The sequence below is a fragment of the Nanorana parkeri genome, unplaced genomic scaffold, assembly GCF_000935625.1.
Source record: "Nanorana parkeri isolate BGI_ZX_2015 unplaced genomic scaffold, ASM93562v1 scaffold440, whole genome shotgun sequence".
Lineage (NCBI taxonomy): Eukaryota > Metazoa > Chordata > Amphibia > Anura > Dicroglossidae > Nanorana > Nanorana parkeri.
This window is the reverse complement of record NW_017306708.1, coordinates 213512-238275: the sequence shown is the minus strand read 5'-3', so window position 1 is coordinate 238275 and position 24764 is coordinate 213512. Positions and strand designations below refer to the sequence as shown.

At 40.2% G+C, this 24764-nt stretch overlaps 1 protein-coding gene across 2 annotated transcripts in view; it reads left to right on the top strand.

Moving 5' to 3' along the window:
• Positions 1–22464, top strand: part of MVB12B (multivesicular body subunit 12B) — a 184350-nt gene extending 161886 nt beyond the window's left edge. For both annotated transcript variants that reach the window (XM_018560211.1, XM_018560213.1), the window contains 2 exons: positions 10106–10492; positions 22452–22464. In XM_018560211.1, coding sequence (XP_018415713.1) covers positions 10106–10192 — 87 coding nt within the window. In that variant the 3' untranslated portion in view covers positions 10193–10492; positions 22452–22464. The remainder of the gene's footprint in view (positions 1–10105; positions 10493–22451) is intronic.
• Positions 22465–24764: the final 2300 nt, after the last annotated feature.

Here is a 24764-nt window from a genome sequence, read left to right as displayed (position 1 = left end):
CTTTGCTAGCTTTGTTTGCCGCAGCCTGGCATTGCAAGCTATTAATCTGTAGTCAACTGTGCCCCCCAAATCTTTTTCCATTTCTAATTTCCCTGGTATAGTACCCAGGGCCGGATTTCCGAGGCCGGATCGTCGGGCAGCACAGCCAAGTTTTTTGTTTTGTTTGTTTTTTACATTTATCCCTGCTTCGGGCAAGCAGGGCTAAATGTACAGCTGGGAAGCTGGTGTTTTAGTACAAGTGATCCCAGCAATTTTGCCGAGATCACTTGTAATATGCGTGCAGCTCCGTCCTTCCCGCTCCCACCTCTATGGTCCAGGTCCGCCCCTACCTCACTTGGCTGCTTCGCCCCACTGGCCTCTTCCCTTCCTGACATGGTTTTCAGGCGGGGGGAAGAGGGGGGGGGGCAATAAAGAGAACCTGTCACTTCCAATTGCTATCACACAGGGTCATGTTAGTTCCTATATGATAGCAATAAAGTTAAGTGAATACAAAAAAATGGATAAAAAATAATAAAAATAAATAAAAAGTAAAAAATTTAAAAATAAAAAAGTAGCAAAAATATTTAAGAAAAAATAAAAAAGTTAAAACCAACCCTGCCACCCCCGCCATCTGGTTGCCATTCTTCATTAGGGGGAGGGTTTGGCGGGCAGGGGGGCGCATTGAGGAAGCGAGCCTTGGGGCAGCAGAGAGAGTAAATCCGGCCCTGGGAGTACCCATTAATGTTTATTGCGCTTGCCTATTTTTAACCCCAAGATGCATTACTTTACATTTCGCAATATTAACCCCTTCATGACTGAGGCCTTTTTTTCATTTTTTGCACCCATGTTATATTCCACATTTTAGGCCTGAAAATGCATTTTTATGTTGCGCAATATTAGCGCAACTCCTTATTAAACCTTTAGTTTAAAAATTTAGTGAAAATTTAATTAAATGCCCCAACATTTAGTGAAAAATTTAATTAAATGCCCCAAAACACAACAAAATACCAATTTTTTTGGAATATTAATTAATATTAATGGAATATAAAAGATGAGGTTACAACGAGTAAAACGATACCCAACATGCCTAGGTTACAAATTGATTGGGTCCGTAAAACGGCGAAAAACTGCAGTAAACCAAAAAGTCCGTAGAAGACGCTTTAAAAGCCCCCACAGGTCATCAATTTAGAGATACCCCAAAATACTGGCCCTATGAATTATTGCTCTCACTCCGGCGTGCGCGGCGATACCCAACATGTGTAGCGCGTTCGTCGTTTTCATACGTAGGCGCACCCGACGCGCGTTTACGTGGCGATGCGCATGTTCATGGGGGTGGGGGACTTTAAAAAAAAATTATTTTTATCAATACTCTCTGGACACATTCCTGTAGCCAGTTCTCTATCCATGTACACACCATTTTATCTATGCCCATAGATTTCAGCTTGTGTATTAAGCATTGTGTCAAATGCTTTGGCAAAATCCAGGTACACCACGTCCACCGGCTATCCACCGGCCTTCCCCCATCCAGATCTTTAATCACCTCTTTGTAGAATGTTAGTAGCTCGGTCTGACAATAACGGTTCTTCCTAAAACCATGCCGATTATCACTTATTTTGTCATGAACAAAATCCACTAAATAGTCCTTTGTCATTCCCTCAAGCAGTTTGCATACTATTGATGTTAGACTGACTGTTGTGTAGTTCCCAGGTTGACATCTTGAACCTTTTTTAAATATTCATACTACCGTAGCTTTACGCCATTTACTTCGTACCCTTCCAGTCAGTAATTAAATTTTAGAAAAAAAAGAATTGTTTCTCGTATAAATTATTTATTGATAAGAAAGTATTAAACACATCCATACAACACATGGTGTCAGCACATCTGACCACGGGGGTGGGGGACTTTAAAAAAAAATTTAATGTATTTTTAGAAAAAAAAGAATTGTTTCTCGTATAAATTATTTATTGATAAGAAAGTATTAAACACATCGATACAACACATGGTGTCAGCACATCTGACCAAATATCAATACAGTCACATATAAGGGGATTAGAAAAGCGGGTATCCCCGAAAAAGAATCGTTTCATACGAACCATAGCGCACTTTAATTGTACTTCAACTACATTGATTAATTAAAATTCCAATATTTTATTAAATCGATAACATTTACATTAAACATAATTTTTTTCTAAAAACAATAACATACAAAGTAGTTTGCGATGCTCCCGCCTGCCTATTGTCAGTCTATTTTATATCCATACAGTTGTATACATTTCATTTTTACAATCAAAAACCACTAAATGGCCTACTAGTGAGAACGGCAAACACCTCACTGCGATTTGCAATGTTGAGTTACTGGCTTCCTCAGGAGGTTCTTGAACATATTAAAATAACAAACAGAGCTTGTCCTAGTATGCGTATGGTAATATCTCATATACTAAATCACTGGTGGTAATTATCACTCCTCCGTTGGACATGGGAAAGGAAAGAGGGCAGCTCAGACCAACTTCATACAATAAATTTCCATATAGACATGTATTCCTGTTCATCATATTCATCACAATCAGCGTCACTTTTAAATCTCCCCAGTGATTCCACACTTCACTTGTGTGCATAGTCAAACTCCTGGCACTCTCGTGGGCGCTTAGGATCATCCAGACTTACTGTCCTAAGGACTGGTATTCCATCCTGCTTCTCAGTTGATGTCTTTATTGGCCTGCTTGTTGATGCCCAGGTCCCGCAAGATGTGCCATCATATCTGGAATGTTATTTTGGCTGCTGTGAATAGAGGAAGTATTCTGTGGGATGCATCTTATCTTTCCTCAAAATCTGGCCTAGACCAGCATTTAGGTTTGAGTGCTATCAAGGGCCAAATTTCTGTCTTGGCAATTCTTATCCTGAGGCCACTTGCCTCCCACTCTCACATTCGTTTACTCTGTGGGACCTCAACTTCAGTTTTGTTAGCCATGCAAAAGTTGCACTTTGAACCTCTTGGAGAGATCCCTTGGGCCCTACTCATTTGCAAGGTTGCCTTCTTCATCGCCATCACTTCTGCCGGGAGTGTTTTTGAGTTGGCGGCCTGGACTTGTAAGGAGCCTTTTTTAGTTATCCACAAGGATACAGTAGTACTTTCTTTCTTCCTAAGGTGGTCTCTGCCATCCACCTTACACTGGACATTGATTTATGTTTTGCACCAAACATCCTAAAGAAGTTTCTCTCCACTGTTTGGACCTGGTTCGAGCTGTTCGAGTTTAACTCTCTGCTACAGCTTCCATCTGCAAGTCTGACTCCCTCTACATCATTCCTGAGGGTTCCAGTATGGGGCAGCCAGCTTCTTGTTCCACAGCGGATTGCGCAAACTATCACTAAGGCCAAAGAGTTAAAGGGTAAAGTTCTCCCTTTCCAACACTCACTTTTCTTGGAGTTTTGATACTTCTTGGATCTTCCAGCATCAAGCTTCAGTATCCCAAATCTACAAACCTGCCACCTGGCCCTATGTTTACACTTTTGCCAAGTTTTACTAGTAGCACATTCTATAGTAATAGTTTCAAAATATTTTAATAACATTTTAACAATACAAACCCGTAAACATCCATGTTCGGCATATAGATCTAATAGGCAAAAATGTGATAATAAAACAAGAATCAGTGCTGAATTACAGCCAAGCTGAATCATGCTTCGTTCACAGGGAGAAGGTAGCTCTGCAGAAAGACCTTAACGGGGGAATGGGGAGCCAAAAGTGCCATGTAACATGTTTGCTTTAAAGGCTTGTGAATCCTTAAATAGGATCCAACATCGTTTTCTGGTTGATATGAATCAACTCTTCCATCTCGGCTACAAAACCTATACATCAAAACCAATCCACAAGTTGAGGCGAGGTAGAAGATCGCCAGATGCGGGGGATAATTTGGCAGCATTCAGAACGTGGAAAGTTAAAGAGCGTCAGTAAGTTTGGAAGGACCTCTTCGTATAATGTAGAAGGTAACGGGCCGTACTAAACGGAACGGATTCACCTGTAATTATCCCATTAATGTCACGAACCTGTGTCCAGAAAGGTGAAAGCAGGGGACAACTCCACCACATGTGGAGAAACGTGCCTTTATCCTGATGGCATGGAACAGTAGGGGAAATTTTATGTAGGAGTTCAGGAGTGTGATACCACCTAGAGCACAACTTATAGTTTGTCTCCTGAATAGAGACATTTCTAGAGCCTTGTAACAAGCATAGGTTCATAGATTCCCAGTCTGATGCCAAAAGATAGAGACCTAAGTTGCGTTCCCAGGCTTGGTTACCTGGGTCACTCTTGAGGTCAGTCCCTCGAGCTAATTCCGAGTATAACAGATAAACCATATGCAGTATAGGTGTGGGGGAAGTGCACAAGGATTCGAAAGTAGTTAAGGATCTGACAAAGTGTGCACGCATTTTCGATGCGTTAAGAAAGTCTTGTATCTAAAAGTAGGTCCAGAAAGGCACAGTGTATTTACACTCAGCACCAGACCATTGGTTTGGTGCTGAATGAAAAAGAAAATAATCAGATTTTAAAAAATTCTTGGCCATCAGAAGGTGATCAGGCCATCACCCCTTCAGGAATGAAGGGCTCATTCCCGGAGGAAAAGCCAGGTTAAGTCGTACAGGTTTCAGGGAGCTTAGGACCGAGGAGAGGGAGGTTATTTTGGTAAAAAACGCTAAAAAGATTTGCAAGGGAGGCCAAATAAGGGGGTGATCACGAAGAGAGGGGGTGTGCATGATTGCATTATCCATAGATAGGAACACTGAGACAGTGGCCTAAGTTCGGACTCCATAGAGATGCATTCCTTCAAGGTAGAATGTACATTCCAGTCAATAATTCTAGATAAAAGGCAAGCTTGGTAGTATCGGTAGTTGTCCGGGAATCCAATTTCACTGACGTGTTTAGAGTGCGAGAGGGTACGTAGGCTAATCCTGGGGGATTTATTACCCCATAAAAAGGAGCGAAACAAGGATTATAAAGAGGCAGCGTGGGAGAGCAATAGGAAGGGTTTGGAAAAAGTATAGAAGTCTGGGAAGGATGTTCATTTTGATGATTGTCGCTCTGTCCCACCCACGCAGGTCCCATCGGTAAGTGACGGAAAAGTAGCAAAGTTAAGGGCATAGAGATCCATAAGATGTCAAGGCAAATGCACTCCCAGGTATTTTACCGAAGTAGAGTTCCACATAAAAGGAAAGTTTGCTTTGCATTGGTCTACCAGGGCTAGGGCGAGAGAGATGTTCAATGCAGAGGATTTAGAAAAGTTAATTTTAAAATTGGAAAGCGAGCGGAATTCATCAAAGGCAGTTAACAGAATGGTGTCACCAAACATCGTGGAGGTTCAAGAGAGAGTTCTGTGTTAGTGAGGCGCAGAGTGTGAAAAGGCAAAGAAGAATGGCCAAGGGAAGATAGGGGCACATTAACCCCTTCATGACTGAGCTTGTTTTTAGTTTCTGTTCGTAAATGACTGACACACTTTTTGCTGTGTGATTCTTCCACAGCAAAAGTGCACCCACACATATTATATATCGTTTTTTAGAGGACAGATAGGGCTGCATATTTATATCACATATGTGTGTCTAACGCCTCACTTAGGACAAATAAAATATAAAAAAGAGGAAAAAAACGTTTAAAAAAACACTTTTTTCCCAGTTTTGATTTGTAGTATTTTTTTTACAAAACCAGCACAGCTAAAAAAATGTGCAATAAATACATTCATTTATTTGTCCCTTATTTTATTTTATTTTTTACACATTTTTTTTTTTTTTACACTTTTCACAATTTTATTTTTTTTTTTTACACTTTTCACTTTTTTTAAAACTTAAAAATGTTATTTTATTTATTTAATTATATCAAGCAGTCGTGAATTAATCTCACTGTTACTGCTTGATAAATTAATACATTTTTGATTATTATCAGGCTGCTTCAAACTTCAGAACAGCCAATAATAAGTTAGTGACACTGATCCTGCAGCAGTTCAGGATTCAGCTGTCACTAAAGGTTTTCTGATTGTTGCAACAACGATCAGCAAACAAACATTCTTCTTTCAGGAATAGATACATTATAGGAATAGACACATTATGTATCTATTCATGAAAGAAGAAAAAAAAAAGCCAGTATAGCTTGAGAGAGATATCTCTCTCGATCTATACGAGCTGTCAGAATGCCGGCAAAAGCCGGCATCTGTGTCCCTCTGCTTTGACTCTCAGACACCCGATATTAAGGTATCGGGTGTCTGAAAAAGGTTAACCCTTTCATTAATGAATGCCTCTGTAGTAAGGGCATCCATTAATGAATGTTAAAAGCTGATTCTCAGCGGTTAACAGCCCTCTAAAGCAGCAAATAACTCGTCACGTACGGTGTACGTGACAAGTCATTTGGTCCCTTTGTGGCTGGACGTACAGTGTACGTCTCCCGTCACGAAGGGGTTAAAGTCTCCGCCAAGAATCAGCAGTCCATGAGCAAAGTCTCGTAAGATTAGGTGGCAGTATTGGGGCAGTATATGTTAGCCAGTGTAACAGGGCGGCTCTCGACCAAACGCTTAAGAAACAGGAAGCGGTTCTCGGAGTCTACCATCTGATCGGTCAGGTCCAAAGGCGCATTGCGCGAGAACAGGATAGAGCCCCTCTTAGACTTCTGCATTGTTGTGGACGCATTATATAAAGTAGGGTAGCGGAGGTTAGAGAGTTTTGGGATAGCATCAGATCTAAAATGCGTTTCTTGTATGAAGACGATATGTGCCCTTTGCCTATGAATGTAGGCGTAACTGTTTTTGAAGTATGTTGAGGCCTTTGGCGTTGATGGAAAGGAATTTCCAAGGGGGAGGTGCATGCGGGGAGCCAAATAATGGCATAGTTAAAACAGGCTGGGAATACCGTGTAATCAGAAGGCAGGGAGGAGGGTCTAAATTAGCGCAGACGACCCCCAATCCACCTATCGAGCGGGGGTGGGCAAAAAGGGAGGCTAGAGACCAAAAGAAAGGAAAAAGGTGTAAGAGAGCCTAGCAGGAACAGAGAGGGAGAAAGAAAAAGAGGGAGCTAAGCAGGACATGAGAAAGGAAACTCCAGATGTGGCAGGAGTCCTACCACAATTATTCCATGCTACTTTTAGCCACATTGTTCTTCAGGCGTTCCTCTGAATTGTAAGCTCCTTCTTTTATAATTCCCATTTGGGGTTAGTTGTTTTCATGGGCCTGTTACCGTCACGCAGCTGGGCGGATCCCGTCATCTACGTCGGGATCTGCTGCGGCGTCTCAGTATACCGTGAGCTGTAGCTCGCGGTATACTGAGCTTAGGGTAACGGGAGGACGCTAGTTTGTGTCCTCCCGTTACCCTAAGAAGAACTATGGGGAAAAACACTGACCCCATAGTTCTCCTTTAATATAGCTTAACTATGCAAGCATTCACCCCAGACTCCGGGATCATCCAAAGACCTACTTCCAGGAAGACAGGATAATTATCCAGCCCTCCCCAGAGTTTTCATGCAGTGGAGCCACAGATGCACACTAGGACTGTCTCGAGTCCTGCTATCTATAACATAACCATGTTAATTTATTTACTATTTGTTCTTCGTTTATTTATTGTTCTTCTAGTTCATTTTATAAAGAAAAATGAATGTAAACCCTAATAATAGTCTATCACCCAAGTGAGGTAAAATAAATAAAGTGCCATAGCGCTTACTGTTACTTATTTGTTTCCTCCTATTTGTGTAACTCTTATGATTACTTATTTATTTGCCCCTTATTTATAGTTGTGTTTTCTAGAACTACTCCACGATAATAAGGTCAAAAATTATCCGCACTCTGGTTATATTAAAGCTTCTGTTGGCCGCGTCTTATCAGCGCTTTCCATTCAAGGCTACTTTCTCCCCAGTTACTGCTGTGCAGGTGTGAACATGTTACCTCAGTTAATTAGTAACGGTGGAAGAAAACATATGGATGGATAGAGAAGTTCAAGGAAGGTCGCACAAGTGTTAGCCATCAAGAAGGAGTCGGACGGACGTCCACGTCTGATGACAACATTGAGCGTACACATGAAATGATTCTATCGAATAAACGAGTGACAGTGGATTATGTGGCAAATCAGCCATGGCTCGATCAAGATTCACCTCTGATGAAGAAGTGAAGACAGCAGTGCGTTTGTGGCTCGCAGCTCAGCCTAAAACATTTTTTAATGAGAGAATACGAAAGCTTGTTGACAGATGGACAAAGTGTATTGGAAAGCAAGAAGATTATGTTGAGAAATTATGTATTTGTCTTTTCTAAAAGTTGATTTTTAAAAATTCTACAGCCAGAGTGCGGATAATTTTTGACTCTCCCTCGTAGTAGAAACTTTCACTCGGCCTTGTTCCTGTTTGACAGATTTGTAGCTTTTTTTTATCAGAAAATAAAGCACCTTTGAGTTAGTTCTGGAGACCAGTTTTCCATGTTTCCAGTACACCAGCTAGCTTTTTAATCCTTTAAAAATGGGGCAGACTTTCTGTTGAATAGGCTACCAAAAGGGCTGGATGGAGAAATGCAACAGGGAACAACTGTTCCGACTGTAAAAGTGGGATTATCCTAAAGTTAGGATTGATTTTTCTGACAGTAAATTAAAAAACAAAATGACAGTTTATAAACTTTCCCCGCCCTGTCCAAACCTAAAGAAATGTTTAGGTGGATTTTACTTTAAGACCAACCTTGGTTTGACAAATGCTAAGTATGACACCCTGAACAGAGGTAGGCATGCTACAAGCACATTATAAGTAGCTTTATAAGTATACATTGTGTATATGTATTAGGGATGCACCGATATATTGGCCGCCGAAACATATCGGCCAAAAATGGCACTTTTGGCTAAATGCCGAAAGTGCAATTTTTCTGCCGATATAGCGGCGCATCCCTGCTTTCTTTCCTTCCCGCTGGGCGCTGCTCTGTGTCCCAGTGGGGAGGAGAGAAACTGTCACAAGTGGCCGAGCGCTGTGAGCGGTCGGCATCTCTCCTCCCCGCAACGCTCAGCCTCCTGTCACAGATGAGCAGAACGGTGTGGGCGGAGACAGCCAGCGCTGTCACAGGAGGCTGAGCTTTCCTCCCGCACCTCTCGCTCAGCCTCCTGTGACAGTTGTCGAGATGACAGCTGTCGCTGAGTGTTTGTAAATAATTGAGGACATAGTATTGTTACTATATCCTCAATTATGAATGAATGGAAAGTGATCTACATCACCCCCTGTTCATTGATGATTGTGGATGTAGTAAACATACTATACCCACATGTTATAAATGAACAGGAACACTCAGTATAGATGATTCCTGTTCATTTATAACAGGGGCTGCAGAAAAAGAGATTGAGGGCTGTGTTCTCCATCTCTTTTTCTATTTTAAAAGGGAAATATCAGGGGTCTATTTAGACCCCTAATAGTTCCCCGAAGCACATAAAAGGAAAGTAAAAAATAAAAATTATTTACAAGTTTATAAAAAAAATATATATTTTTTTTAAATTTGAAAAAGTTAGAGAAAAACATTTCAGTTTCGGGCCTACATTTTTTTTCGGTTTCGTTTTTGGTTTTAAAATTTTCCTTTTTGGTGCACCTATAATGTATATAAACCCGAGCAAAAAAAACGTCTCTTATTTGTTCTCTTTTTGGATTAAAAAATATACCATTGATAGTATTTTAGTAAATCTGTTTGATAAGTGCAAAGAAAAAATCCTGTTACTCCTGCCAGAAATCCAGTCTTATGAGCTTTGCAGTGTGCTCTCAAGCAGTCTTGTGGGCCTTGCCCAGGTTGAACTCAAAAACACCACATGGGACTGTTGTCTCCCTAGGACAGGAAGGTTTTTACTGGCAGGATCACAGGTTAAAATAAAGGGGGAAAAGTCTGATGAAAGAATACCAATGCAGCCACCACATCTAAGAACTAGTAAGCTATTTAATATATATCATTTTTAGAAATGCTTTAAAAAGCTGGATTTTATTTTCAGATTGCGATTTCATTCTTTACCACAAGGTGGTAGTGTGGGCATGTGTACGGTTTTATTCTTTATTTCAGTAGTTGAAACCAGGTATTCATTTAGCAGCATTGCTACACATAATAACTATGAATAAAGCCATAACAACAACCTTTTCTTTTTTTTTTGTCGGCAGTATGACTACAGTTTCAGAACAGAACAAAGTGCTGCGGCCCGTCTGCCCCCCAGTCCTGCCCGCTGCCAGCAGATACCCCCACCATGAGAAAGAGAGACACAGAAAACGGATTTGGCACTCACAAATACTACTGAGCAGAACCCATTGCTGCTGACCCTGACTTCTAACTCTTAACCTGACGGTAGAAATGAAGAGTTGGTGGATTTTTTTCTAACAGAATCAGTTTTTTTTGTATTGATATTTTGTAAATATAACTATTAAAAAAAGAAAAAAATACTTATGGAGTTGTATTACCAGTTGTGGGCCTGTCCTGGCTCAGCACCTACAGTGTTACCCAGTAGTATGTCTGCACACTTCCAGTCTCTATAGGGGTGCCACAATGAGCATGTCTGAGATTAACATTGTAGCGTTTTGTGACTTTTGGACATAATATCTGTGCATTTAAAGGTCCTGTTCATTGTTACACAAGTGAGCTTCTTGAATGATACACATTTCAATAACCTTTAGCAATCTGAAGCGCTGTTTGTAGCCAAAATGACCACATAACTTAATACCTTATATACTTTATATATTTAATGATTTTATTGCATTTTCATTATTGTCATTTATGGCATTCATTGTCCTCAACATGCCATACATGCCAGCTTAGTAGTTCTAAAAGTACAGGGTTACTAAAAAAAAAAACCCAGCCTACCCTCCCTATCCCCATAACTTAATGTGAGATAGACATCAAACCCCTTCCCCTGGGGGCTTACTTGACTTTCCATGACAACGCCGGCCCCCACCAAGCTTTACAGCCTTGGGCTCAAAATCTTCTCTGGTGCTGACCCCACCTGAACCATAACTCCCCATAGGAATGAATAGGGCCGTATTTGGATTGCTTTGTTAAAAATCTCTGCTGACCTGCAAACTTTTCAGCAGATTTTTCCTTTAAAGAAGAACTCTGGGCAGAAGAAAACTTAACCCTTGCAGTGGGGCTTTAGTGCTCGTCTTCATCTAGGGAGTAAAATAAAGATATACGCACCCGAACCTCAGTCCCACCTGACTGCTAGACCGGTTCCCGCAACCTCTCTCCCCCCTCCGCTCAGGTGATGGTATGTCCCTCAGTGTCCTCACATCCAATGCACTGCATTGGATGTGATGACTCATGGGTTCTTAGACCACCAAAGTGAAGGGAGAGGGGGCTGCCCTATCTGATACATTTATTAGTGTGGACTCATGTCTTCCTTAACGCTTTTATAACCAGGATCCCCTTTAGTATAGAGTAAAAATGTAGAGTGTTGGAGAATAGTAAAATAGAACCCTAAAGGCAAAAGGATATAAACTAGGACAAAGCCACATAACAATTCAATGTAACAAATTTAATTTTGCTATTTTCTTATAGTCTAAAAACCAGTTGGAGATAAAGTGGTAAATTACACAAATCAAAAAGAACCCTAACCCATAAAAACATATATACCTCTGAATGAGTTTCCCGCTCGCTATATATGACAATAAAAAAAGTACTGAGATTTCACATGATATCAACCACTTTAAGGGACTTAGGTCTCAACTCATTATGAATGCATGATCATTAACAACCATCCCAATCTGTCATTGCAATCTAGTGGCAGCAAAACACAGATGATACAGTGAATCTAATATCAATATCTAATATGATCGAATAAAAATAATGCAACGTAAGTGTATACAAAGACAATGCAGCAACAGGTGTAATACCATTAAGGAAGAAAAAAAAATCAAATGTAAAGAAAAACAAAGTTCCCGAACACTGCAGGATAGCTACCCTACAAAGCTGAATACAAATAAAGGGTGGTGTGTCCCAGACAGTAATTTCCTCATCCTCTCCCAAGGTATTGGATTCCTGCCATGATACGAGTAAAGCACACTACTTCTCTGATACACTTTTATTTGTTTGGGATACACTGCCCCTTATATCTTTTCAGTATCATAGGTTAGTGTTTTGCATAGTATTCAGTAATTTTGTGGCTGTTACATTTTAATATTTTCTTCCTTTAAGGCCTTGTTCACACCAAGCGCAGAGCAGGTGCAGACCGGATCAAAACTGCGTCCAATGCATTACAATGGTATTTTTTGCTCCAGTTCACGTCACAGCATGCAGTTCCGGAGTAGGTCCAGAGCAGGTGAAAAAACTGCAGCAAGCCCTATTTAACTGCTGTGGATCTGCTCTGGAACACATGCAAGCACATCAAAAACGCATGCAAATGCCTGGAACGCACTGGAAGCCCATGTTAAACTAAAACAAATTATTTTTTTTTACCAAAAACGACCCGGAACGCATCAAAAACGCAGCACAACCCACTGCACTGCGTGTGCGGAAACCTGAGCGGATCTGCTCTGCATTTGGTGTGAACAAGGCCTAAATCTGAACTTAAGGCAAACAGCTAAATTTGTATTTCTGTTCATCCAGTCCAGAGATTACACAGCTCTGCCCCACACTGCAGCCCTATCTAGCATGAAGGAGGGCCTGATCTTTCCTTGCAGTAGTTTCACTTGCCGGTCTCCACTCCACCTTGTGAAAGGAGAAGCAGTATGCCGATGAGCTCATCTCTCTGTCATTCTGCTGTCTCCACCTATCAACTTGCTCATTGCACTACAACACACCTAACTGGCACCTTGTGCTGCTTCTCCCTGCCCTCTCTGAGCTCTGCTGTACAGACTGTATAGTAGACTCTAAGCGGCAAACACCCAAGTCAAATTCAGATACTTACACTGCTTGCATTAAAAAATGTATTCAATGATGTGTTAATGATTACAGAGCTGCGTTAATGTGTGCCTCTTATATCTGCCCAGAGCTCAACTTTAATTATTACACCTGTTGTTGCTGCATTGTCTTTTTAATCACTGCTTTGCAATGTTTTAATATTGTATAGATATTAGATTCTTTGTAATGTCATCTATGTGTTGCTACCACTAGAATGGGAACTGGGTCTTTCAATATGGATATGAGTGAAATCCCCTATGGAATACTGTAAAGGTTGTCATACATAGAGTGTGATGAGGTGAAGAATGCATTCTGCGGGATATACTGTATATGTTTTTAGGGGTTAGGGTTCTTTTTAAACTGTGTAATTTGTCACTTTGTCTCCAGCTGGTTTTCAGACTATAATACAATTACATTTGTTAAGATAAACTGTGGTGTGGATCCGTGTTTGGATTCTTTTGCCTTTAACGTTCTGTTCAGTGATGTTTTTGGGATCCAGCCAGCACACTGAATAGTGTGTAATACATCACGTTCTTCAAACTGTTGGGGAAATTGTTCTCCTCAGTATTTGAACAAGGCTGCTGAATACTGCTAAGGAGTGTCAGAGTTTAGATTGCCTGGTTCCACCAGAAAATCACTCTCCAAAACCTTTAGTTTAGATCATATGACTGCCACCAATAAGTAACTGAATTCTCTGGATGTCAGAGGAAAGATAGGTATTCTGGAAATGCCTTTACATTTTCTAAAGGAGAGTATAGCATTTGGATGAATGGACTTTTGTTTTAAAGCAAATTGTCATAAAGACCCAGTGGCCTATAATTGCACGAGCTTTGATAAAGAGATTCAATAGATCATTTAGAGCTAATGAGGTGTCTTTGGTGCACACTAGGAAGTGTATGTAGTAGCAAACAAAATTCTCAACAGCAATTCTCACCAGTGAGCTTTCTCTATGGTAAGTGGGCTGTTCTAATTTTCAATTGTTATGTCCACTTAAAAGATGGTAGCTCCATGTATGACACATGAGAAAAAGGGGGGTGTAGGTGTGTGTATATGTATAGATTTATACAAAGCAACCAAGTCCACTGAAATGTTCTTTCTCACATACATTCAGTCTATTTGTACTTTCTTAATGTGTACTAAATAATATCTTCTTCCAAGAGTTATAGTTTCCACCACTGGTGGGGGTCACTTCCTGTTGTTACTAACTGCTGATATTCAAATGTAGCTTTTATGGAAGCTGTAACTCAGGATAATGGGACTAATACAGAAAGATTGAATGTAAGGAAGGAATGAGGTGTTGCCCATAGCATCAAATCTGACATTGTTTTCTACTGTAGGTTAGGCAATGAAAGTTAACAGCTGATTAGATCCTATAGACAATGTTCGTACCTAGCCGTCCACACATGTGATATATGGTATGTAACAGGAATTTTATATGTATTTACAGGAATTTTATATATAAGCATTTTGAGCTTTTCAGGTTATAAAAAAGCCAGCAACCCTACATTCATTATGCATGTATAATTAAAAAAAATAGAACTTCAATAAGCATCATTTGTATCAGCAGCAAACAATAGCAGTGAGTTTGTTTTAGAAACATTACAATAGCGTCTTAGCTTTAAAAAAAAAAAAAAAAAACCTTAGTGTATGTAAAGCATAACTATGAACTTCTCTTATTTGCTTCCTTTTGGTCTGTTATATATACTATTGAAAGCATTCTGTTATATCTGTTGCAAAAGTGCAAAAATACATTTCAAAAATTCACAGCTGACCTCTGTCCTCTGCAGATGTCCTGTGTTATCTTAAAGTGTCTGTTAGACCCTCCTAGTGGTTATATTAGGCTAAAGGTTTTTAGCCTTTATGTTGTAGAGATCTGAGAGTGGGAATGGTTGAACACTTAGTACACAAAATTGGTGTGAGTTTACAGCCCACATAATGGCTTAAGAGCTAAGTGCATTTCTGGCAGATTACTGGATCAACAGGATTTTTTTATGTACTTGATAGTCTTTGAACTAGGGATAAAACATGGGGAAATGTGAATGTATTGCAGAAACATACACTCTAAGGTCCAAGTCCAGCATTCTGGGTCTACCCCACCCATTTTTGTTATCCTGCTGTCTTTATTGCTGTTAGGTGACATCATAGGTCCTATTCCTCCAGCAGCTGGAGGTTCCTCAAAGCTGCAGGTGACAATACAACACCAATTATATGGTCCCATTCTTGAGACTGTTCTCTTGTGAGCCCACGGCAGCTTGTTGATGTGTCCTTGATGCCCTGCTCTCACAGTAAGTGGGTCAATGCTGAGTGTGAGTCCGCGGGTGTAAATCACTAAAGATATTGCAGCAGGAGCTACTTTTTTTATTCTTTAAGACCTGCAGAGCTATGCATTTTTTATTTAATGTGGCCTTGGTTTTTATATTTTATGGGATTCAGGGCCCATTCACACCACATCCAGATTACCTCCAGACCAGACTAGACTGTTTCCGGACCCAAAATGTATCCCTATGCTTTTTCTGGCCTCTGTTCCCACCAGCGCAGTCCGTTCCAGACCAGACCGGAAAAATACTGCATGTCTTTTTTTGTCTGGTCTGGATGCACTGGAACAACTTCAAATACAGATGTCACCAGCACACCGAGACTCTCAACTCAGTGCAAATCCATTTAATGAAAAATGTCACTCAGAAAATCAAGCGCTTCCGGGGCCGCACAGGGTCCCCTTCATCAGGCTCAGATTAGTCCTACGGCCCCGGAAGCGCTTGAGAGTCTCGGCTGGTGACATCTGTATTTGAAGTTGTTCCATGTGCGGCGCCATCCGCGGTCATTTCAAGCACCCATCATTGTCTTGGGATTTCCGGTAAGGAGTGCTACAGAATTTATGGATGTCTGTAATGCACTGGAACGCATAGAAACACATTAAAAATGCATGGAACACAACTGTAAGACCATTTTAAGCTAAAAATAAAAGAAAAAAATCCAAACGTGGCAAAATCGCGGTAACAAAGCAGCAAAAACGCAATGTGTTCCAGATCTGGTCCGGAAAATGGTGTGAACCCAGCCTAAAACGACTCTATTAGTAACATGTCTTAGCCTTTGTTGAACTAACTCCCCTTCTCCCTCACATCTTCTGCTGCTTTGTGTATATTTATGCATTGCAAAAAATAGCTACAGACTCCTGGTGTTTTATGAAGTACATATTAACTATTCATATGGACAAGGCGTCTCAGACACCAATGTGCCTGTTTAACAAAGTAAGGCAAAGTGTAGCAGCGGTGTTCAGCAACCCATAGCAGTGAACTTGGGAAGAGGGAGGGCCAGGGGAGTCTACAATGCTGTCCCTCACAAAGCAGACATGCCTATAGGAGGGGAGGGTACAGGGATGACCTCATCAATTTACTGCCACTTATTCATTGTCCAATCAGTTCTGGTTTAAATGCCGGAAAATTTTGGACTTAGAATCTCATCTTTGTTGTTTGTTTGTTTTTTACAGGAAAAATTGATCAATGCATGTATATTGCAGCTGACATGTTTTATAACGTGTTTGAATTTCATGTATGTGATCAGCAGCAATTGTACTTATAAAGTTTGATCTTTAAAAGGTCACTGTGGTAGAAGCATGTCAAATGCATTGAAAAGTGAGAGCTTACCCAATGCAATGCCTTTGAGATTCATTCCCATTGACAACAGATCAAGAAAGAAAAGCAGATATAATAGGAAAGGCTGCATAATGCAAATACTGTATATACTACCATGGGAAGAGGGGTGTCAATGGGGACCACCCCCCTCTAAAATAGATACAAGAAGACAGTTTTCAGTTCAGCACTATAGTCTTGGCCAATAACTAAAATACGTTTTTCATGGACTGAACCTTTATGATGCAAAGTTTCTAATTTAGTAAGTAAAGAATGTTCTTCTAAGCCGCCTGCTTAACTTCTTTGGCGCAAATGCATTTTAGCCCTGCTTTTGTGTATGAAATGAAAGCACAAATAAGATCTGATATTGTTCTATGAATGCCAAGGCAGATTTTACAGATTAGATGTATGACACAGAGTATGAGGCAGATGTTCTGTTGTGCATGTAAAATTATTTTTGTAGAAAACACATAACAGGATACATCTCATAAGTTACAGATTTCTTGTAATTAGACTTTTAAATTAAAAACGCTGAAGGTTTATGAGCATCAGTTTTGCAGGCTGTAATACAATACTGTGTGAGAGCTGGACTCTTAATTAAATATTAAATGGACTTTAAAAGAAATGTATTCAGTAATTTTAATAATAAGATGATGAACCTGCTGAATTAGTTGATCTTGAAATATATTAACTTGTTGTGGTTTCATTGGGACTGGAGTATACTAGAGAGCGTACCAATGTGAAATAAAGACAAATATTACTCCTCCAATAATGTTGCATATTTGGACTCATTTGGTGAACTAGTCCAAGGCTCATTTATAATGTATAAAGTACAGCAGCCCATGGAAACCAAATGGATTAATGACATTGGATCATTAAAATGTGATTTCTGATTGGCTTCAATGGTTTTGTTCTTTACTCTATTGAGTAAGACTGTATATTCTGCAAAAGAAGACCTGTTCTGTGGATCATGTGACCTAAAAAAGCAAGCAGAGGGCAAAGGTCTGACTAGTCTTTTATGTCCTAACCCATATTGCTTTTATGACTCCTATTAGTGACCTACCATCCATGGCTTGTTCCACACAATCTCTCTGTGTGGAGGCAGCTATCTTGGTAGAGCAGCGGGGCTTTTCTCCCTCCTGTGAGAGATACCACTCTGATGAAAATGCTGGAGAGGTGCAAACAGTACAGGGCCACAGAAACAGGGAGATACTTGCACTTTGGGTCTTCATGTACAGCTTTCTCTCCAAGAAGCCCTCAGGAGAACAGTGAGCAGCACAGTAGTGACAACACCAAATCTCATACCAACTCGTTTGAGGCTAGCAGTCAATAGCAGCAATGCAATAGATGAACTCACTGCAGTTATAAAGCTAATAAGCTACACAACAGGAGTGCACAGACACATGGGAAATAGTACAATATTTGGCAGGAGTAATTCTAGGCAAAAATTTTAATTTTCAGGCACTGCTTAGGCACAATTAACAGCTAAGATGGGGACCAACACACTGTTCAGCATAGGCCCCCAACTCCTGGACTGAGTCATCCACTGATGAGAAGTGAGTATAGCTTAAATGGGGAAGGCAGGTAGGAATAAGTTATATAAAAGTATAGTTATCCTTAGCTGCATTTGTAACCATTACTTGCAATTGAATATGAAGATGCAATTTGTACTGTAACAATACTTATTTTCTGCCCTAATTTGTAGTTTGGAAATGCATCTTTGTGTTGCTGGTTTTCTATTCCTCATAAAGAAAACAGAGCATTTTCAGGTTAAAGCACAGTTTGACTAATATTCTAGCAAGAGGGATTCTGCTTTCAAATGACATTTGGAAGAGCAAGCTGAACTGAAAAGTAGAGTGAATGCCCATAGCAGCCAATAAGATTCAACCTGGTGTTCTAGAGTGGTCTTGAAAATGAACGTGTACATTTATGCACTACATCTCAATTTTACATAGATTTGGTGCATGCATACACACATTTGTGATCTCTCTGTACTGTGTTCTCTCTGTCTGGACTGTACACTTAAAAAGTACAGTAAATAGAAAGGAGATGGAAGACTACAGTAGGCATCATAAATATGATCATATTTATAGTACATATGCATAATAGACTAGCTCCGTTATAAACCATTCTTCTGTCCTCTGAATCGAAACAATAGTATATACTCTTTCATATGTGCTGTGACAAAGTAAGTTTAAGGAGGGAACAAAAATAAGGTCTTTAGTACATGAACTTAAATGGTGCTTGTTGTTTCAGTTGTTCTTGGGAATTCTGGCTTGGTCACAGAAGTTTGTGGCTACCATAGAAGGTGTACAGTCCTGCTAACATGAAGTGTCACCAAACACTTTATTATTATCCCTGTGACCACAGCAGCCTAGAGTATTGAAAGTCAAGGACAGAGGACTGGGCAGTTTAACACATGGAACTATTAGTGCCCATTTACACCTATCTGTTCTATTACATAGCAGTAATGTGCATGTTACTGCAACACATGCTAATACACCATGCGCATGATAGTGCATTGCATTCATTTTCATGGGCATCCCAGCCCATTTTGAACACACCTCTGACACACATGACATGCATTGTGGTTCACTGCAGAAAAAAGTGCTACATATGATTCTTTTTGTCCATTCTGGTGGGTTGGCTACTCAATCATTTGCATAGGCTTCCTTAACTCAATGCACATGTGCGTGGAACGGGCAAGTGTATATGGGCCCTATGTATTCAATGGTGAGTCATGATTTGACAGAATTTTTGTGATAATGTTGTCCTGTTTGTCAAGAAACTGGCATTCAGAAGAAATACATTTTGTTACTGTTTATAATGCGATTTCTGTGTGCTGTGACAGTAGTGGGGCATAAAGCTGAACATGATCTGTAGATCTAATTACAATAGCACAATATACATGCTGCCTGTTGACATTAAATTGGGAAACCATACAATGAAGTTAGACATCCACAACATTTCTGAAATTATTCAAAAAGTGGCAGGTTTTCTGGAATTGGGCATATTTTGCAGACAGAAATCTTCACACTGTAAGTCTTACTGGTTTCTAAAATAATACTTTAAAGCTGAGTTTTGCCACTTTCAGAGGGTGGGTGGGGTTTGCCATGATCTGCAACTTTCACATGGCATGCTTAACCTCTAGGGTGCCCTCCTCCAGAAACACTCCCCCACACCCCTTCATCCATGGCCAAAGACATCTTGATGTATAATAGCCTCTGCCTACCTTTCTCATAGATGCAGCTGATTTTTTGGACATTTCCTCATCAGTGGTATAACTGAGGAATTAGTGTTGTATTCTAACAAGCTGATTGACTTTTCTGAAGGTTATTTCTTGAAAACCTTCTACTGATTTGCCAGATACAAAAGCTAAAGTCTGACCTGCAACAGAAGTGTTTGCTCTTTAGGTTAGGGGCAGCTTAGGAGGTTACAGAATGCAGATCGCTTAGATTGGCATTGATTCAAGACATATTTACCAGTTGATCATAGAGCATTCTGGAGGTTGAACAGCGGCAACATTTCAATCCCTGATTAGTAGTAACCCCACATGATCATGGTTCTTTATGATTGGCACCCTACAGGAGTCCAGCTGTTGTTTACAAAAGCATTTTGGACCCCCTTTAATGTCAGTGCGTGGACAGAACCCATTCAGGTATCAGATTTCATCTGATTTGTATGTTCCTGCAGGGACCAGATAAAAGAAAGCATATAGGCTGAAGCTTGATATGTGCCAAAGTGCAAAGCTATGCTAATATTCAGGGTAGTTGTAATAGTATCAGTGTTCCAGATAACATCTTTTTGGATTGCCTTTGTTGGTTATGTAAAATGCCAAACAAAATGATCAAATATTAAAAGTGTATGTAAAGCCAATTGGTTTTTGTTTCGGATAGAGTGAGGAATGGTTGCAACCTATGTCAGTTTATTTTCTGCTGTGTGTCTCATTGCGAAGATTTCCCTTTACTTCCTGTCCCAAAGATACAGGATGGAAGATAAATTAACTACGAAGTGAGGGGAATACCTCTCCAAAACAGTTACTACTAAAACAGGTATCCCCATTGGCAGATTTAGCATGACTTCCTGTTTGTGACATCTCTAAAATATTGCATTTCCCATAATGATGGTGGACATAGTTACAGGAACAAATAACAAATAAACAAGGACAAAACTGCAATAAAAATTGAGAAGAAAAAAAATGTTTTGGTTATACATACATTTTAATATGTGCTATTTATGATGTTACCCACCTGTAAATCCCATATAGGCTGTGAAAAGTGCAAAGTTAAGAAAATAAAACTCTGAAATTATCAATACTCTATGCATTTGACCTTAACTTACTGGAAATGTGCAGTACTATATATATATATATATATATATATATATATATACTTTTGTATTTATTTTACATGCCACCCTGTATTTTAACAAGGGGATTTTCCTTGTAAGTTTATTAGTGTGTATCCTTAATATAATTTGTTAAATAAAATGTTGTCTTTAACCTTTCCTATATTTTGTGTTTCTTATTTGCTTCAGTGCCTTTATCTTACAGTAAGTGGGATTGTATAGAAAAAAATACATGCTTTAAATGATCAACAACAAGTAGTTGAGGTTTTCTTCTTTAAAGGGGAACTCCACACAAACATAAGATTCAACCAGTTATAATGACCTTTGCCTACGTTCAGCATACTCCTTTTTCTACATAGCAAGTTCTTTGTTTTGTTAGTATACCTTTGTGTATTACATGTTCCTGATCAAAGTGTTTATTGCCCTACCATTGCTGCTTGCTAAGTCGTCGCTGATATTTTCATGAAGTTCTGCTTTCAAGGTAAGCTCAGATAAAGTGTTTGCTTTCTGTTTATACTTTGTGTGCAAAAAAGGCATATACATTTAAGTTTTAAAAGTGTATGTCAAGCCAAATACTTTTGTAGTTTTGGATAAAGTAGGGAAGGAGTGAAACGTTTGTTGGATTTTTACTGCTTTGTTAGGGAAATTTTAACCTCACTTCCTGTCCTGCTGACAACAGTTTCATCAAATAGAAAGTGAAGGGAAATCTGCAACAGGTAAACAAGCAGAAAAAAATATCTCTAATGAAGCCATGGATAGCATCTAAAACCCAGTAAATGTAGCAATTGAAGTGCCAGTCCCGATAAAACTTTATTCCATTAGGGTCAGGGGGACTTTAGGGGAAAGTAGCCAATGCGTTTTGGGGATCCAAAACAGACCCTTTTCATCAAGACTTCACACAAATGTCGAGACCGGATCTGGAGCAGATCTGCAGACGCGGTGCTATGCGTTTTTGGCGCGTTTTTTACGCGTTCCAGTAAAGTGGGGTGGGGCTGTCAGTATGTTAGCTGCATTGCGTTTTTGACGCGTTTTGCGTTTCTGGACCGTATCCTGACCGGACAAAATGTGACATGCAGTATTTTTTCTGTCTGGACCTGAACGCACTGCGCACGTGAGAACTGTAGCCCATAAAACACATAGGGATGCATTGGGATGCATTTTTAGTGCAGGAGCGCAAGGATCTGGTCAGGACAGAATCCGGACGTCGTGTGCACTGGCCCTGAATGAGGGAAATTATCTCTGTGGACTACAATGCCTGCTGCTTGAAAGTTGTGTTGTGATGTGAGTACTTCAGGCTTGTCAGCAGGTGTTTGATCACTGGCACAAAGCTTTTATTGAAAGCTGATAAGGCCCCATTCACACCAGGACAGGTAGAGATCAGTGCGGTTTCTAAAAAGGCGGTTTTGAATTGCGTTTCAGAGGTGAGATGCAATAAAAAAACTCCCCAAACCCCATTGAAAGTTGTATGGAAACCGTGCTGATCAGCGTGGAAAAAAAAAGCTCGGAGAGCAATTCGGGAAGGAAGCGGATCAGATCACGCGGACCCGCATGAACAGTCCTCATAGCAATGTATGGGATCGTTCATGTCAGCGGATCCGCGCGGCTGCATACTTGTTCCAAGCCAGTGACTTATAAATATGGTGAGGTTTAAAATAACAGCCTTGGAGCCTGCACCTTAAGAAATGGTCAAAAAATGGGCTGTATTTCAAATAGCCGGTAACGGGTGTAAAGAATGGGCGGGTTTTTCTGCCCGTGCACGCGCGCTAGGAGAAAAAAAAACCTTGTGTAATTACGGCAACCCGCCCATGTGAGTTTGCCGTCCGTCCGTTTTTTCACAACAGGTCGGACAGCAAGTGGTTAAATAACCCAGTAGATTTTAGTTGACTAAAATCTACTGGAGATTTAGTTGACAAAACTAGACTAACACCAAAACAATTGAGATGACTAAAATACGACTAAAACTTAAATGGCATTTTGAGACAAAAGACTACGGCTTGAACTGAATTGAAATTTGCTGTAAAAGTTAACACTGGAGACAGCCAGGGGAGAGAGCGAGCAGAGACAGTTATTAGAGCAAGGAGAGACAGCCAGGGGAGAGAGTGAGGAGGGACAGCAGGGGGAGAGAACGCAGAGAGAGAGAGTAAGGAGAGATATCGAGCAATACATCTGCCTGAAGCAGAACCCCTTCGCCCTTCAAGACTTATCTGCACCCTGTGTTTTAGAGACCTCCCTGCTCCTTGAGTTCCAGGGTCCCTCCGTTTCCGTGGCTCCTCCATGCACTCAAGTTGGAACACCAGGACCCCGTGGTTGCCCCTGTCCCCCTGACTTGAGATCTTCTGTCTGGGTTTCAGCTGGCCTGTAACCCGAACTGTCCGGGTGAAGCCCAGACAGGTGGCAACCCTAGGGAGGAGTTATGTAATAATTACACTGCCTGTCAGTCAGACAGTATATAATACTGTCATTTGGGTTTTCACAGCTCACTATTTTGTGTTACATTGTGCATTTCACACATTATCTCCCATGCAATTCCTTTGCTTGACTGAGATGGCAGGTCTAGATATATTCATCATAAATATAGGAGGCAGGGCCAAAATGTATGAGCCTGCATTTATAAAAGTATGTCTAAGCCTAAAAACAAATTGTTATATATTGCAGCTTACCAGTCTTTCGATGTGGTGGCTGCATTCGTTTTCTTTTGTTTCAGGCAAGTACAGAAAATACTTGTTGATTCTGCCAGAAATACAGTGTCCTTGTATCTTCCTGTGATTTAAAATATGACTTAATGTTATCAGCCCTCCAAGTTCTCTTCTGTGTACTACAGAAAACCTCCCCCTGCTCCTACATAGATACAGTACAGTGAGTGGGCAATACCACCTTTAAAAAAAATCAGGTGAAAATAAAGAAAACATATGCCAGAAAAGGGAAACTAATGCAGTCACCACACCTAAGGTTTGGTAAGCTGGAATATATTACATTTACAAAGGTGTACGTGTGGTGATTGTTCCCTGAAAAATGACAGGGCCCTAGACTCTGGCCCTGAGGCTTAATAATAAGCTTGGAGACACCCTGTGTTTGGCTTACTAAGCCAAACGTGCACTGGCAAAAAATTTGTTTCGTTTCCTTGTGATTCCGAATTTGCGTTATTTCGTTTTTCGGGAATCGGAAATTCGTATTCGTTTGCATTCGTTATATCTGTAATTCGGAATTCCGATGCATCCGAATGTCTGAATTTACGAAATTTAGTCCGAATTTGGATTCGGATCGAAACGAATCGCACATGTCTACCAAATGGTCAAGTCCTTGCTTAGATTGAGGAAGGGAGCATATGTGTAATATGTTTTCCCTGTTTTGTTTTGTTTTCTGCAGTTTTTCGTGTTGCTGCTGTAAATCAGACTTCAACCAGCTGCTTCTCATACCTGAAGCTTGTTACATGATGGGTACAAGTGGTGAATATAAAATATTAATATGCAGTATTTCACTAATTATTAACAATAAATAATATGATTCTTTAGCGCTTAAATAAAATACAGTGGGTAAATCAGTTATGCAGTTTTGTTCATTCTATTTTAGACATTGCACATGAGTACTTAGATTTTAGACGAGAGGTGGCTCAGAATAAGTAATAAGAGGTTTGTTCTGTATCAAATGCTGCTTTATGTAATGACATACCTCCTAAAATCTCTGCCTGTCCAGACAGTATGGCCATGTGCTGACTCAGCAGAATCCACACACAGCTTAACTCCTTAATTAGACACATACATTAATCCAACATAGTTTTATTTCACAAAGTACACTACAGAGGATGTTTTTCCAGTCTTTTGAAGTGTAAGGAGAGAATGACTTTCCTAAGCCCTGTCTCTGTGATGAACTGAAACTAACTGAGAGAAACATAAGAAATCAAGGATGATCTAGCCAGGACTGTATTAACTAGCTCCAAACAGAAGGGAATATATCAAAA